Source organism: Physcomitrium patens, chromosome 6 (genome assembly GCF_059467195.1).
Source record: "Physcomitrium patens ecotype Gransden chromosome 6, ASM5946719v1, whole genome shotgun sequence".
Classification (NCBI taxonomy): domain Eukaryota; kingdom Viridiplantae; phylum Streptophyta; class Bryopsida; order Funariales; family Funariaceae; genus Physcomitrium; species Physcomitrium patens.
In genome coordinates, this window is record NC_143415.1 from 13,163,197 (window position 1) to 13,180,976 (window position 17,780).

The 17,780-nt window shown below is 29.6% G+C and overlaps 1 protein-coding gene across 1 annotated transcript; it reads left to right on the forward strand.

The window, feature by feature from the left end:
- The first annotated feature begins 355 nt into the window (after positions 1-355).
- Positions 356-2,785, forward strand: LOC112283701 (uncharacterized). The gene is made up of 2 exons (XM_024522747.1): positions 356-1,079; positions 1,497-2,785. Exons 1-2 carry the CDS (start codon positions 356-358, stop codon positions 2,783-2,785), a joined length of 2,013 nt encoding a protein of 670 aa, XP_024378515.1.
- The last annotated feature ends 14,995 nt before the right edge of the window (positions 2,786-17,780 follow it).

Here is a 17,780-nt window from a genome sequence, read left to right on the forward strand (position 1 = left end):
GAACAAACTTTGAATGAATGAATATTATAGGATGAATGAGATTTAAGGGATAGATGATTGATGAATGGAAATTTAGGATGAATGAACTTAGGGTTTATGGATGAACTTAGGGTTTATGGATGAACTTAGGATTTATGGATGAACTTAGGGTTTATAAAAATTACGTGTGAGTGAAGTTAATCCACTTGACTTCTAAACGCAATTAAGGGTGGAGGAATTTAGCTCACAAGCACGCATTGGGCGTCGCATTGTCTTACCTACAACATTCATTGGTTCCCCCCGATACATGCAAAAAATCTTTCATGATAGTATGGTTTTGGGTAGAGTTTTAGAAAAACCTGATTTGTTTGTGACAATGACATGTAATCCGACCTGGCCTGAGATTCTTGATGAGCTTGAGCCAGGTCAAAGTCCTCCTGATCGTCCAGATATTGTTGTGTGTGTTTTCGAGCTCAAGTTAAGAGCATTAATGGATGATATTACGAAGAAGAATGTCATGGGAGAGACAATTGCTTTTTGTTACACTATTGAGTTTCAAAAACGTGGTCTTCCTCATGCACACATTCTTCTTTGGTTGAAAGACAAGGTCAATAACTGTGACCTTGTAGATAGGATAGTATGTGCGGAGATTCCCGATTTAGATAGACAACCGCAATTGTATGCTGCAGTTGCCAAGCACATGATGCATGGACCATGTGGTTTGGACAATCCCAATTGTCCATGCATGGAAGACGATAGATGTACAAAAAACTATCCGATGCAAATTCGAGATACTACCGAGGTGGATGGTGATGGACATGTTTTGTACCGTCGTCGAAATCAAGGTCGATATATCGAGAAACGTGTACGTGGACAAATTGTCCGTTTAGACAATCGATGGGTTGTGCCATACAATCCATATTTGATAGGTCGGTTTAATTGTCACATTAATGTGAAAATTTGCAGTTCTGTAAAAACTGTCAAATACCTCCACAAGTATATTTTTAAAGGTCCAGATCGTGGTGTTGTAGAAACAGATGAAGTGGTAGATGAGATTAAGGATTTCTTGGAGGGTCGTTATGTGGCCGCCCAAGAAGCATGTTGGAGGCTCTTTGGTTTTGAAACTAATAATAAGAGCCATAGTATTTGTCGTTTGCCTGTTCACCTTCCCGGTCAGCAATATGTTACTTTTAAAGAAGGAACATCTTTGCACTCGATGATTGATCAAAATGTTGAGACTAAACTCACCAAGTTTTTTGAGTTTAATTGCCATATTGGTGCCTTAATTGCTTCTAGCAATCAAGGCAACCATATGCTTCTTCGTTACATGGATCTTCCACTCTATTACAAGTGGGATGTGAAGAATAACATGTGGGAAAGAAGAGTACGTAAGATAAAAGTTTTTGGTCGGATAAACATGGTTCCCATAGATACCTAAGTATTTTACTTGCATTTGTTGTTGACTCATGTCGAGGCACCAACTTCATTTGAGGACCTATTTTGTTTTCATGATATAGTGCATCCAACGTACAAGGCCGCTTGTATTGCAAGAGGACTTTTACAAGATGATTCTGAATGGAAAAATTGTCTGCAAGAGGCAACTGTCATTCTGTTGCCTAAACAAGTTTGGGGGTTGTTTGCAACACTTCTTGTGTTTGGACAACCGCTAGATCCTCTTAGCTTACTAAAGACACATCTTGATGCTATGTCTGATGATTGGCGCAATGATCAAAATCGCTATTGCAAAGCAATTTTGTCCATTGAAGAATATTTGTCATCATCAGACAAACATCTTACAGATTTTTTTAATATCGAAGAATTGAATGAGTGTGGTTATTCAAACATTGTTGATGTTGGCGGTGATTCCAATGACAATATTGATTTTGATAACCAAAACATTACTTTTCTAGAGGAGGATGTAGGTAGGCTCAACGAAGAACAATACATTGTTTTTAATGCGGTGACCACTGCCGTTTTAAATTCTGATTCTCCAGATCGGCTTTTCTTTTTAGATGGTCCTAGTGGTACAGGTAAGACCTTTTTGTATAACACCATATTGGATTATCTTCGTGGTCGTAATGTCAAGTGTATGGCAATGGCAACAAGTGGAATTGTCGCATGCCTTTTGAATGAAGGGCGAACGGCACATTCAGCTCTTGCTATTCCTTTACAGTTGCACGATGCATCAATTTGTAACATTAGTACCCAGTCTACATTAGGTCAAAGCTTACGTGAAGTACAATTGATTGTACTTGATGAAGCTTGTGCTGGGCATCGTTTTATGTTTGAAGCTATAGACAGATCATTGCGAAATATACGCAATATAGATAGTCCAAATGGTAGTGTTGTAGTATTATATGGCGGTGATTTTTGCCAAACTTTGCCTGTAGTTGTACGTGGAGGTCGCAAGCAAACTGTTCAAGCTTGCTTGCGACATTCATACCTATTTCCACTAATGCAACATTTTCATTTGACCACTAACATGCGTTTGCAAAGTCAAGCGGACTTTCAACGATTTTTGTTAGATATTGGTGAGGGCAAAACCGGTCCAAAGGTAGATTTACCGCTAAGATTAGTTGCTCCTGGAAATTCTTTAGATGGTCTCATTGATGCTATTTTTGATGATCCGGTTGATTTTTCTGAGCGCGTCATTTTGGCTGTCCGAAATGATGATGCCCAAGAAATCAACCGAAAAATCACCGATCGTATACCTGGTGATGTGCATCAATGTTTTAGTGTTGATTTTATTCACGAGAATGATGAATATGCCCATCATTACCCAATAGAGTTTTTGAATTCTTTATAATTGAGCGGTTTGCCTCCTCACCAATTAAGTCTTAAATGTGGCCAATATTTGATGTTGCTAAGGAACTTGAATCCGGCAAAAGGTTTGTACAATGGTAGTCGTTTGCATCTTTTGCAAGTGTCTTCCAGTGTGTTGTTATGTGAAATTGTAGAAGGACGCTATCGTAGCCAAGAGGTATTGATTCCTAGAATCACACATCATTGCAACGATAGCCGCTTGCCATTCACACTTTGTCGGAGACAATTTCCTGTCACTGGTGCTTTTGCCATGACAATCAACAAATCGCAGGGCCAATCATATGATCGAGTTGGCATTTATCTTCGCAATGAAGTATTTAGCCATCGTCAATTATATGTGGCATTGTCTCGTGGTAGACATCCTGCAAACATTAAGGTTGCCAATGACAACAATGAAGCCGTGGGAATGGTTAAAAACATTGTTTATCATGAGGTTTTTACATGACATTGTCATATAAATTCCTATAAATATTTACACCTGAATCAGGTGGATGGAAAAGTTAAGAGTTTGTTTCAAACTCTGCATGTTTAGGGTTCATGCACGCTTTGGCGACGTCCCCTTCCATCCAATTGCATTCTTTTGGTGTTCAATTATGTTTTCTCAATTGAGACAACTTACCATTCAATTGAAGAAGGTTACATCTTGAATTTCACTACTCAATGAATGGATATTTTCCAATGCATGCATCTTTAGATGCATTTTATTTCTAAAATTTATTACTTTATTCTATTATATTACATTCTTAAAATTCATGCTTAGGTCATGAAGACATATTTATATATCTAGATTGTTGTTACCTTCCTTTTAAACTATTTTGTAATATAAGAACTACATTAAAATGGTTGGACTAATGCGTTGCAAAGCAAGCGCCAACCGCTAGTTATACAATAAAAAAAATTTAATGCTATCAAAACTTGTTAGCTTGATGGAAGAAAATTAGATGTCATTCTTTGAGATGGTACTATCACCATAAATGTAGTGTATATCTATCAATTCCTAAATAAAGTTTGCATTGAATATTAAGCAATCATAAATAAATTATACAGACAGCAACTGAGCCAAGAGTCTAAGATTTATATACTTCCATTTACAATTACCCATTATATTGTCTTGATTGTATAAAGATCAATTTATGTATCACACCCATTGTATTGTCTTGATTGTACAAGGATCAATTTATGTATCACAATGAAGATACTATGAGTTATACTGTATGATGTTGATAAGTATATATAAGAAGGAGTCTTGTAACTACAATACCAATCTTTTTTAGTTGCACTAATGATTGAAGAATTGTAGAATGATAAAACAACATAATCATGTTTTGGATTTTATCACATGTCACTTTATTCAATCACTTCTCCATCAACAAACTGTGACGGTGAAAAGTTTATATCCAAGCTAATCAATAATTGGACACTATCTCATGTCATTTCATAATCTATTAATTTTCATCATACAACATTGTCCTAAAAAGTAGTATAATATATAAAAATAATATGAAATATTATGAAAATTTGGATTGCAATTAAAAAAATAAAAAAATAAAAAAATTGATTAATTTATTTAAATTTATATTTTAAGTTTTGTAATTAAAGATAGAAGTTGTAGGATTTATTGGTAAGGAGTGTAGCAGAGCTTTGATATCAAAGGTATAATATTTTGACTCCTAAGCCATTCTATGTGGATAGATAAGGTAAATTATAGACAACTTCATTCCTATTGGTTGAAGATTATGTCCAATGGATTTTGAGATGTTATCTAGGACCATATTAGGGTTTGAGGCGACTTAAAGGGGCCCATTCAAAAGAAGACAAACCATTCAAAGTTCAAAAATTGAAGTTTGTTAGCTTGTGTTAAAGACTATATTTTTCTTATACAAATCAAAGGATTTGAAATATTTATAAGGGAGAAATAGGTACTTGAAATTAGGATCTTGAATTTATACCTATTGCTTTTTTTTTCAAATACAAGAAGTTATATGAAAACTATTAGAGGTCAAAAAGTGAGATTCAAAAGCTGACTTAAGGAGATAAATTTTATGTAAAAAAATTGATATATTTCCAATTTGGAATAAAAGAGAAAGAGCTTTTAGAAGTCAATGCTTCAAAATTAGAGTTTTTAAGTGATTTCTTTTTATAGAGATTTTAGTTTGGACCATATCTTGAGTTTTTGAATGAATTTTTGGTTCAAAATTTTTATAAGTATAGATGACTTTGTGAAAAAGTTATATATAAAATTTCATGATATTTGAATATTGGATTTTTGAGATATGATAGATTTAGCACATGGGTGCTTGAAAATTGACATGTTTAGTACCTACTAGAAATTAGGTAATATCTAAGGATCTTAAATAAATCTATAGTTGATTTTTTGCATGAAAGTAGTTATAAATATAAATTAATCTGTAGAGAAGTTTGAATCTAATTGAACAATTTTATTAGAAGTTACTGAGTAATACATATTTGGAAGGAATTCTCATAAGAATAGAAATGATTTAAGGATATCTAATTGCATCTTGAGAACTCTTGTGCATTTTAGACTTGAGTATTTGATGTAATTACCTTCATAAGGACAAGCTCTAAATAAGATTTGTATTTAATGAACTTGCAACTTATTTGAGTGATTAATTGCAACCAAAGGCTCAATGATTTTTTAATGCAACTCTCTCTACTATGACAACAATAAAATAAAAAAAATTATACAAATGTTTAAAAAATTATAAAAAGACAAATTTGTAATGGTCATAGTTTAGTATTTGATTATTTTTATCCTAATACTTTTCATAATAAAGGTAGAAAATAAAAAATTGACAAAATAAGAAAAAAAAAAATATCAATTTTATTATTTTTTCAAGACTATATTAACAAAAAGAACCTAATGAAAGCAAATAAATGAGTGAAACTTTTTTCAAAGAAATATGACAAATTAGAAGTATGAAAATATGTATATTAAAGAAAATTAGAATAGCTATTGCCAAAAGATAAGAAAACTAAAGACTCTTGAATCTAGACTAAAACAAGGAAGAAATTGAAAAGAGTGAAGAAGACTTCACTCTTGCCTCTATATATGCTATCTACTTAGGAATTACATGGCAATATTCTAATATGACTTCTAACATGTATTGACTTTGCAAGCCACATGTCTTAACTTACAAGATAAGTTTTCTATGTGTGCGCCACATAGTTAACTAATTCTACAAACTACCTACATATGTCACATATGGCTAATTTTTTGACCAAGTTTCTAACCTAAAAATCAATTATAAATATGTCTAAAATCAAAATTGTATCTATAAAGCTTCTAAAAAGCTTTTCTAAAAGATATTATGAAATTAATTTATTTTTATGTACTTTTATATATTTCTATCTAATCATATAGGTAATTATTAGAATAAGTATGTATCTCTGTGACAATATGTCTATAACATTATTCCCCCTCATCTTTTCTAAGAATGAATTCTATAAGGCACAGTCATCATATATTGAAGAAATCTAAGATACAACAAATTATATTTGCCACATATTCTGATCTTTGTTCTCCTTGAAGATGGTTGATAGGTCCTCTCAACCATCAATAATGTTCCATATCAAGGCGGAAAGACCACCTTATTATTTCATTGTTGTTGGGGCCTTTATAACTTCCTTCAAATAAAAAATTTGGAATACCATCAAGAGTTATTTCTATCTCTAATAAAATCACCAAACAGCAAGAGTCTCTTTTAAAGTTGAGATATCAAATACATAACTTGCCATCTATTTAAAGAAGAATATGTTATTTTTCAAGATCTTTATCTTGATTATGTCATCTTGAGGGTTGAGACAATCGCAATGTCTCATTCGAGAAGTCAGAAAACTCTTAAGTTGAATCTATTGATTATTGATTTTCTATCTCTTTTGTATTATAATATATACAAAAATTAAAAAAAAGATAGAAAGTAGAATATTATCTTTTCTTGATTTTATTTCTTTTATAGTAAAGATTTTTTATTCTTTATCTATATTTTGATGGATGTCATTGATGAACAACCTTTACCTTTCTTATTGTATTTTTAAGATTCTTTGGTGGCTCCCATATATGTTCATTATTATCATACTCCCACTAATGAATAAGATATTCTAACCTATTTCAGTACCGCTTTGAATTTAAGACTTCTTTTATCTCAAATTCTTCATTATTGTCTACTTCTATAAGAAGATGTGGCACTTTTTTTTTTCTTGGTATGTTCATTATCTTATATGATTCAAGAAGAGATACATGGAATATGAGATGAATATTTATTGATTCTAGTAGGTATAATCAATAAGTAATTAGATTTTTCTCTTCACAAATAGGAAAAGCTCCAAACTTATGATAGTCCAACTTATCACAAGAGTGATTAGTCTTAATATTACGATGAAGTAATCATATCTTGTCACTCATGTTGAATTATGGTTATTCTTTGTAATAGACACATGTGCTTATCTTTTGTTATTCTTGAACATATTTTAATTGCACTTTCATCATTGCATGTAGCTCTAATAAATAATTTGCTAAATCTTCTAATACAAGATTATCAATTTTTTAAAAGTCAAAAGTACCAAGTCATGGATAATAACCATAATTAACAAAAAAAACATATTTGATGAATAAAAAAATATATTGTGTTATTATAGGCAAAATTTGACAATGGCAAAAGAGTCATTCAATCATCTTATTGGTAGTTGATGATACACATCACTGCTCTAAAATTTGATTAATATACTTCATCAATCCATTAATTTGAAGATAAAAGGCTAAAGATAACTTTATATTTATTTTTAGAATATTAAAAAGAATTCTTTAAAATTTTGATACAAATTGAGTCTTTTTATTTAATATACTATCTTTGAACAATCCATAATAGTAATAGATGTTTAAAAAAAAACTCATTTATTTTTTACTTGTGATAGTTTTTATACATAATATAAAATATGTCATCTTCATAAAAGAATCTACTATCATAAATATAAAATCATAAAAACTTGAGATTAGAAGATTCATGATAAAATACATAGAAATAAAAAAAACCATGATTGTTTAAGTATAGGCAATGGTTGAAAAAGTCCATAGGATTAATAACGAGGATTTTTTGATCTTGAAAAAATATTATATGATTAGACAAAGTCTTTTAGTACCTTCAATATTTATGACCACTACAAATATTTAGATGTAAGCTTTAAAATCTTATTATATCCAAAATGTCCGGCTATTAGAAAGTCACGACATGCTTGAAGAACATGTAAATATTCTTCTTCTTTTGGAATATATAGGCATCCTTCAAAATAAAGTAGGTTGTTTTTGAACTCAAACTTGGAAGCATCATGAGACTTAAAAAAAAAAATTCTAGATGTCATGAATAAGAAGATAAGAAGATATACTTGTTTGAATTTATTTGATAAAGGTTGAATCAACAATCAATTTTGATTTTATTGCTTAAAGATAAAAATGCTTTGATTTCAAGAAAATTATTATTTTTTAATTAAAAGATATGCTTATTTCTTTTGATAAAAGATAATAATATCTAAAAAGGATATTTGACAAACCTTGTTCTTTTTTAAATCAATAAGTGATTTTGAAATGAAATCTTAATAAAGACATGTTCCAACGGGCTTAACTATGATTCAAAATATATATTGATATAAAATATTCAAGATTCTTATAATCCATATAAACAATGACTAGATTAGATGTGCCTTTTAAATAATGGTTCCATTCTTAAAATGAATCCATAATTGTAAGAAATTCTTTGTTGTGAATCGTGTAGTTGATCTTAGCTAATGAAGATTTTCATAAATGAAAAGCTACTAGATGAAGTTTATCATTTTTTCTCTTTTGTGAAAATACTACATTCAAAGTAAATTTTGATACATCTATTTTTATAAAGAATGACTTAAAAAATTGACATGATACAAGATTCGTATAAAATTAAAAGTTATCTTTAAAGCTTCAAATATTGCTTCTGCTTCTTGATTCCATTGAAGTTTGTCTTTTCAAGTCAAACATATAAGTAGAACTATAATTTAAAAAAAATCTTTGATGAAGATGCAATAGTAGTTGACAAGTCTCTAAAATCATTGAACATCTCTTATTATTTTTGTGATCTTTCAATCCATAATAGTTTGAACTTTTTTAGGATCTATCATAAGTTCATCATTTGAAATTATGTATCTTAAGAGGTTAACTTGAGTATTATGAAATAAATACTTTTCTATTTTGGTATAGAATCTCATATGTTTTAATTTTTATAATACACAACAAATATGCAGTTTATTTTTATCTATATTTTTAAAATAGATTAAGATATCATTTAGGTAATAGACAACATATTCATCTAAAAACTCTCAAAAGACATCATTTATTAGATGTTGAAAAGTTTTTGGTATATTTGTAATGTCCATACTTAGTTCAAAATACAGTCTTCCATTTATCCCTTTCTTTAATGCATACTAGATTATATACTCCTCATTGATCTATTTTTGTATAAATCTTAGCTTCATTCTAGTGATTAAGAAGTCTAGATATCAAAGGTAATGGATACTTGTTATTAATGGTAATTTTGTTGAATCTTTGATAATCAACATACATCCGCTATCGTGATGTAATACAACTATAAAGTGAAACTATAATCAAAATTGAATTTCTAATTAATATCTAATTATCTTGGTTCAATAATAATTTAAGGTATCTAAACATGTCTTTTATAAAAGCCTCTTAGTTTATTTTCTTATCTTAATAGTTAGTAGGTTGAAGGTTGGTTAGTACCTTTACCTTTTAGACTATAGAGACTCTTTTATTATATTAGAAAGACCATAAATTGATAAAATTAAGTTAAGAGAGATAAATAATTAATATGGTTCATACCAAGATTAAGTTGAGGATAGGATTGGGCTAAAAAATCCTTAGGATAGGTTAGATTGATACCCGGTGGTTAACCATTTATGAGACAATGTCAAAATCAGACATGTGGTTACTAAAACGATTGCCTAGGACAAAATAGGGATTCATTTGAAGATTAGAGAATAGAATTTAAGAGCTAGGTTGGAGCTTATTTCAAAGACATAAGGTTGATTTTGATAGGATTTGTTTGAATTTTATAATTATTGTTCAAAATCAAGGTTTGTATTGGCAACTTAGAATTTATGCAATACAATTAGGGCTAGTACTCTTGGCTAGTTTGTAAAATTGGTGTCACATCTATAGTTCAAATTTTGAAAGTGCTTAGTTAATTAGGTGTGCTAAGTATATATAAAATTTTGTGATAATCTAATAATGCAATTGAGAGATATCTGGATTTTGGTACAAGAATGTATCAAAAGTTGGTAGTTTGGAATTGGATAGGATTTCTATGATATTTGAAGATCTACAATTTGGATCAAGGTAAAATTTGGCATAGTTTTAGAAGACTTTAAGATCAAGGAATATTCAAATTTTAAGTTGAAGTTAATAGTTGGAGAAGAAGAAATCACTGTTGGAATATTTGTATCAACTTTCCAGTTGGTGGCCAAGTAATATCAATGTGGTTTTTGGGCAATCTCTCACAATTTACAAGTTGAATAGGAATGAATTCTTGTTAAGCACATAGAAGACTTATAGTGAGATTTGTATGCAAAATTTTGTTCCAAGTGAATAGTTAGATCACGAGCTATAGTTCACTAAAGCTTGGTGATTAGAATTAAGGTTTGTAAAGAAAGTTCGAAATTGCCTAATTATTGAAGTAATAAGGCAATTGGAATTTATGTATGGTTGTGGTTACTAAAAAGAATTTTTTTGAGTACTTTTTATGGATTTAAGCACTTTTGAATTAAAATCCAAATTACATTCTTCTTATAAGGGTAAAACATATTAGGATTTTTTAGATATTTGTAAAACACAATCCCACCTTCTATAGCTTCATATGTAGTGCATTTCCAAATAGGATGACATGTAATATGATACTATAGTAATCCATCTTTTTTCTTCATAGATAAAATTAGAGCTTCTATTGGAGTTTTAGAATAATGTATAAAGTTTGTGGCTTGACTTTCTTTAATATATTCTTTGAATTCAACCAATTCATTTTGTGATAAATTATAGATTGGTCCAAACAGTGGTTGAGTTCCTTCTTGAAAGTTAATTAAGTAATTATAGGGACAATGTTCTAGAAGAGTATTCACATTTTTCTTTTCTAATACATCTTAAAAATCTTGATATTAGCTTGAAATGCCACTTAAAATCTTTTTATCAATAGAATGACATGCAAAAGAAATGACACAAGATAATCTTTTTTTTACAACATACAAGAAAGTTCTTACACCCATAAATATAAGTTTAGTTATATTAGACTTACGACTTTCTACTTAATTAATTATATTTTTAGTTATACTTTCAAAAAAGCTAAGTCTAGAAGAAATCCAATCTATTTTAGGATTATATTTTTTTTGCCATGATAAATCTAAAATGATTAGATTAAAAGGAGATTTAATGATATTAAAAATTACAAAGCTACTATGACCATTAGTTGTTATTTCTATAGAAAGGATTTTATGAGTACCATCTCTCAAAGACAATGGACAATCATCTATGACTTTTACATGAATATGTTTAATTTTCTTCACTAAAGATATGCTATGGCTTTTAGTAAATCTTTCATCTAAGAAACATTTTGAGGCTCCTAAATCTAACAAGACAAAAGCTTTGTGATACTTAGGTTCTAAAATAACATTTATTATAAAACAAGGAGATATTTTTGACTAGAAAATAGGACCTTCAGTAGGTACTATACAAGGTTTCAATTGCATAGATCCTATTGTAGCTAAACAAACTTTTTTTTCAACATACTATCTTCTTTGACAATTGTATTTTTTATTTTGTGGTTGTATTGCTTTTTTGAACAATGTTGAGCAATGTCTTTAGATTCTCTACAATACAAGGATAATCCTTTTTAACAACAACGAGTTTTTTTTTTGCTTAATAAGAGGTTTAAAATATACCATATCAATTTTCATATCTTCTATTTTCAAATGTATGTGTTGTAGAAACATTTGTGGAAATGAAACTAAATGAAACATCCTTGTTTTGCTCTCGATGGTACATCTAAATTATTTCTTAATAATAAGTGAGGTTTTATATAAGATTTTTTATCACATTGAGGATAGGGTAGCCTTTTCAAATGATTTTGTATTGAAGTTGTGGACGACTATTGCCATGACGAAAGTAGCAATGCTCCAAAATCCTATCTATTTCATACTCTTGTTGATCATTAATTACAACCAGTTGTAATGGTCATTGATATTGGTTTGAGAAGTATCTTAATTTAGTATGAAATTCCTTGAATTATGAAACATAGAGGATTGGATGGATCCACATATATGGCAAAAGCTCAAGGCAGTATGCAACATCAAAAATCACTACAAAAATATGGAAAGATTCAAGCCATCAAGGTGCCAACTTATGAACTTGGATTGATGTAGCAAATAGAAAGTTGGCATTGGAGAGTAATATCTAATCATTCTCTAAGAAGGTCTTATATTACCGGTGGTTATCCATATAATACTTTTATAGATTCTATGTAGTGTCGAGTAAGAGAGAATTTGTGTTAAGAAAGCATTGAGCTTCTAGTTATCACTTATTGCTCAATCAAGCCTCAAGATTTAAAAAATACCAAATTTACAAATAAAATTGTTCCTATAGGAGCAATTGCATCAATACATAAGCCTCAAGTACGAAAGATCACCAAAAATGTCATAAAAATATTATAAAACCTTATATATCTTTAAGATGAATTTTTCTTGAATTTCAACAATTCATATCTAACGATCGGTCTATCCAAAAAAACCAAAATTTTACATGAAGTATAGGTGTATTTTTAATAACTACTACAACAAATTTCAACTACAAATTCATCACAAATCTTGAAATATCACCAAAATTCTAATAATAGCTTCAAATCCTTACTTACATATACTTCTATGTAATTTTTTTTATACCTCACAAACCAAGTGCTTAAATACCATAAAATTTTGATATATAGCTTTTCAACCTAATAATACACATTTTTGAAAATTTTAAGCCAAAAATTCATCTAGAAATTTAAGATATGGTTCCAATCATTACTATCAACAAAAAGACTAACTTACTCTCTTCGAATTATATGTACTATCTTCAATGCTCTATAACTTCTTCATAAAAATTCCAAATTCAAAAATTATTTTATAAAAGATATATATCTTAAAATCACCTTTGCAGATACATCTTTCAATTTTCAAAATCTTTCATAAAACTCCTTGAATCCTCAAAAGAGCAATATTATGTCTTAAAAAGCCACCTTAACTTCAAACACCTAAAACTTCATCATCTTAATTCCAAATCTTCTAAAATTTGTACAAAAATTATAGTTCAAATTTTAAACCTTAAAATCTTTGCTTTTGAATCTCAAATGCTTCTTTTGAAGTTGCCAAAATCCTTGTTATGGTTGCAAATAACCTGTTGAATGCCTATTGGGTATGATCTTCAACCAAAAGCAATAAAGATCTTTTTTTTTTAGCCTTCATCCATCCATACTTTACTTTCATCCCTCTACATAAGTTTTTTAGAGGTTTGAATCTTCATCTTTGGACCCTAATCTTTTCTAAAAAATTTATACTAAATATTTAACTCTTATATAATTTAAATACTATAATCAACATAGACAAACATCAAAATGAATTTTCTTACATCAATAATGACTACAAATGTCCATAGCATATCCTCTAAGGTCCGATTTGCATGCTACATTTGTTCGTCTATTAAAGGATAGAGTTCCATAGACATGGCAAGTTGTGTACCTAGTAGCTTGAATAAAGCTTGCCAAAAACTCTCCATAATGCGTAGATCTCAATCTGAAAAAATGACACGAGATAATCCATAGTTACAAAAGAATATGTCAAAAAAGATCCAAGCAAATGTTGGAACATTAATATCAGTTGGCACCACAGCTAAGAAAAGTTCCTTCAAGAATTGGTGTACAAATACAACAATTGTAATGTGATTATGAGGTATTTGTAGCAAACACGTAATGAGATCTATAGTCACTTATTCCCAACGTGTTGTAGGTAGTAGAATTGAGTACAAAATCCTAAAAAATGTATCATTACATGCTTTATTATATTGACATGTTTTATAAGAGTGCACAAAAGCTTGAATATCATGGTCTAAACCTATACAAAATTATGTTCTTAAGATTTTTTCTAGAGTCTTTTTATGCCCTAGATGTCCAAATATTAGAATATTGTATCTCTCTTGAAGCAAGCACATTCAAAGTATTGCATTGTCAGATATATAAATTTGCTTCTTGAAATAGAGCAAGCCATTACTAAGACTATAATCTTGATATTGTACATTGTCCACCTTGAGTCGATTGCTAACCATCTTAAAATAAACATCCCAATGCATAGTTTCTTTCTATTCTATCTCGTTGATTAAGTTTGAAATGATACTATTATTGGTACTAACTTCTCTCTTGTTCTTTGATTTGGCTTCTAATTTCAGTCTCTACAATAAGCTATCTAGTACAATATATTGTCACTTTTTTCTGTAATCAAGCTAAATGTCAAAAAGCTGTAATTATTCTTTTCAACAATGATATCAAGATTTCATATTTTTCAAATACAAATCATATAGCAGAGGTTAGTAATTACTTAAAATAATTATTGGTTTTTCCAACACATAGTGTCGCCACACCTTTGTGATATGTACAATTGCTAATTACTCTTGATTATATATAGAGTAATTGTGTTTTGTTCTTCTGAGCTTGTATGATTTATATACCATGGATTGAAGGCCTCTACTAAAGTCTTGTTGAAGGACATGTCCAATAATAAAGTTGGAAGCATCAATGTCAAGTGTAAAGTGAAGATTCAAATCATACAAATGCAATATTAGAACAATAATAAGTTCCTCCTTCATCCTCTCAAAGGTACTTTGCTGCTTTAATTTCCATTCAAATAAGGCACCTTTCTCCAATAGGCTCATCAATGAGATAGCAATGTGTACAAATTGTGAAATAAAATAGTAATAATATCTAGTAGGGCCTAAGAATGAATAGACTTCAGAAGCATTTTTGAGGGTTGGCCAATTTTGTACTTTTTTGACCTTATCATGTCCCATATGCATGCTTCAAAAGACACTACATGCCCTAAAAATGTAACCTTTGACTTCTAAAGTTTATACTTTGATTGCTTATAATAGAAGTGATTATCTTGTAGCTAGTGCAGTACTTTTTGTAGGTGTTATTCATGATTTTTAGCGATCTCACTATAAACTAGGATATCATTGATGAAGATAATTACATACTTGTCAAAAAAGTCTCAAAATAGTCTATTCATATAACTCATTAAGAAGGCTGGAACATTGGTGATGCTAAAAGATAAAACAAGCTATTCAAGAATTACTTTCTATATGTGTTGCTCATGCTTTTTGGTGATTTTATTATAGACTAAGATATTATTAATGAAAAAAACTACATACTTATTTAAAAAGTCCCAAAACAGTCTATTCATGTGATCCATGAAGGAAGCTAGAGCATTGGTGAGGCCAAAAGATAAAACAAGTCATTCAAAATGTCCATAACACATATGGAATACCATCTTTTCTATATCATCTTTTGCAATAGGTGTCTGTTAATAGCCACTGTGAAGGTCCAATTTGCTAAAGATGATGGCACCTTGAAGTTGGTCAAGAAGATCATCCATGCATAGAAGTGAAAGTACATTCTTAACAATTTACTTATTGAAGCCTTGATAATCAATGCAAAGCTAAAGTCCACCATCTTTATTGGATGCAAAGAATATAAGTGCTCTCTATAGTAATAAGCTTTCTTAAATAAGATCCTTTTTTAAGAATTCTTTCAATATCTTTTGTAACTCTTTAAGTTCATTTGCCACTAAATAACTCAATTAAAAAAATATCTTAATATTTATGTATGAGTTGTTCTACTCGTTTTGCTCATTTGGCTATCTTTTCTATCATTGAAGCAATATTTGGAACCACTATATATACTTGTTACTTATGTTATATTTTCTTCTTCATAAAGGTCATCCCTATAGATAAGCTTTTTGTTGTAAATTATTTTGTTACTTCATTCAATATTGAGGTATAAAGTATCATCTTGTATCAATCGTCTTTAAAGGAGATTGTCTTTGCTAGCCAATTTCTTTTGTACTAATACTTTTCATCTTTGTCATATCAACAGTCCTTGCAAGGCATCAATCTCCATTGGCATAGATTGTTGTGCCATAATATTGAATAATAATATAAGATTTTATATTATAGGTCATACTCCACGGTTTCTAAAATTTATAGCATTGACTCTCTTTATAATTCTAACTACCTCTTCAAATATTTATAAATCTTTTAATTCCACATCTCATTGAATTATAGGTTTTAATCCTTATACAAACCAATTCATCATCTCCACCTTTGAAATATTTTTAATTTTAAAAACATAGAGACTTGAATCAGAAGACATAATCTTACACTGACTTAGATTATATAAGGTTAGTCAATTGATTGTATGCTAACTTCTTTGCATTGATGGGCCAAAATTGATTCCTAATTTTAATCTCAAACTCCACTCAGTTACAAAATCTACCTTAACTTCCTTAATTTTGAGCTTGATGTCACTATTAAATGGCTGCCGCATCTTTCAATAGCTAGTTGCATACACAATGTTTTTAGTGGTGCTTACCCGAAATAGTTGGAGATATTGTCACATGCTAAAGAGCCATTAGCATACACCTCATTGCCTTAAAGTTCTAGAATTTGTTTTGAGCTTGCTTAATTTAAATCTAGTAGATGTCAACTTCTTTATCCTAGAAGCTTCTATTTATCCTTGTTGAATCGCTATTTGATATAGGAGGTGTTGCAACTAAGCTTCTATTTGGGATGGCTGTATCATATCTTCTATGCCGCAATTTTTTTGCCAAACTTTGTTATTGTAATGCCTTCTATCTTTTCAATTGACTTCTTAAAAATAGCTCATGATAGCTTCAAAATAGTAATTGGTGTGACCACAACAATTGACCTCTAAGTAAACAATGGCTATCAACATACTACTAAAGAATAAACTAACACTCGCTTTGATACCAATGAAATGGGATTAAATTCTTTTAAGGATATAAAAACTCTTCTAGTCTATAGCAACATAAATTCCATCACAAAGTAAGACAAAATAAACTAGAAAAAAAATTGAACAAAATTAAACAAAATAGAATATGAAAGACAAAATAAAGAGAAAAAATAGAAAAGAACAAAACAAAAAATGCAAACCAAATTTTACTAAGAGAAACAAATCAAAGCCATATGTGACTGAATGCTTCCAAATGGCCTTAATCACTCTTATTTATACTTTGTCCAACCATCTTAGAACTTTTTAGAATGTTTCTAATGGTGGATCCCTCTAAGATAACCACCTTTCTAAAAGATTCTAAAGGTAGATCCTACTTAGATAACTACTTTTTTAAAAGATTCTAGATGTAGATCCTACCTAGATAACCACGCTTAGTTTTTCTAAGATATTCTATGGTGGGCTCTATAAGGACCACCAACTTCGCCCCAATTCTAAAAACTTCTAAAATCTTTTCAAAAATAGATCTAATTACCTATCTCTATGCATTAATAATATAATTATATTATCTATGTTCCATTATATTTATATTGCCATTGAATTATAGTAATATTGAAGAGCACATGTATCACTCTCAGATCAAAATTGAAAAAGTTGTTTGTCATATTTTATAGCAAAGATAATTGCTTGACTCAATGTTTGAGGATCAAGTAAGTTGAACATCAATTTTTTGATCTCATATTATAATCTGTAGAAAAATTAGTTAATAAGTGCAGCATTATCCCACTTAATATCAATTGTAAGTTGTCAAAACTATAAAATATATAACATTATTAATTAATTATCTTATTACAATATATAGATCTTATTGATTGC

Bases quoted from the DNA above. Each gene is read 5' to 3' on its own strand.
- LOC112283701 (XM_024522747.1), top strand. From the start codon at position 356: ATGACATGTAATCCGACCTGGCCTGAGATTCTTGATGAGCTTGAGCCA. The intron at 1,080-1,496 runs GTTGGAGGCTCT...TTCATGATATAG, and splicing joins TGTGGCCGCCCAAGAAGCAT to TGCATCCAACGTACAAGGCC.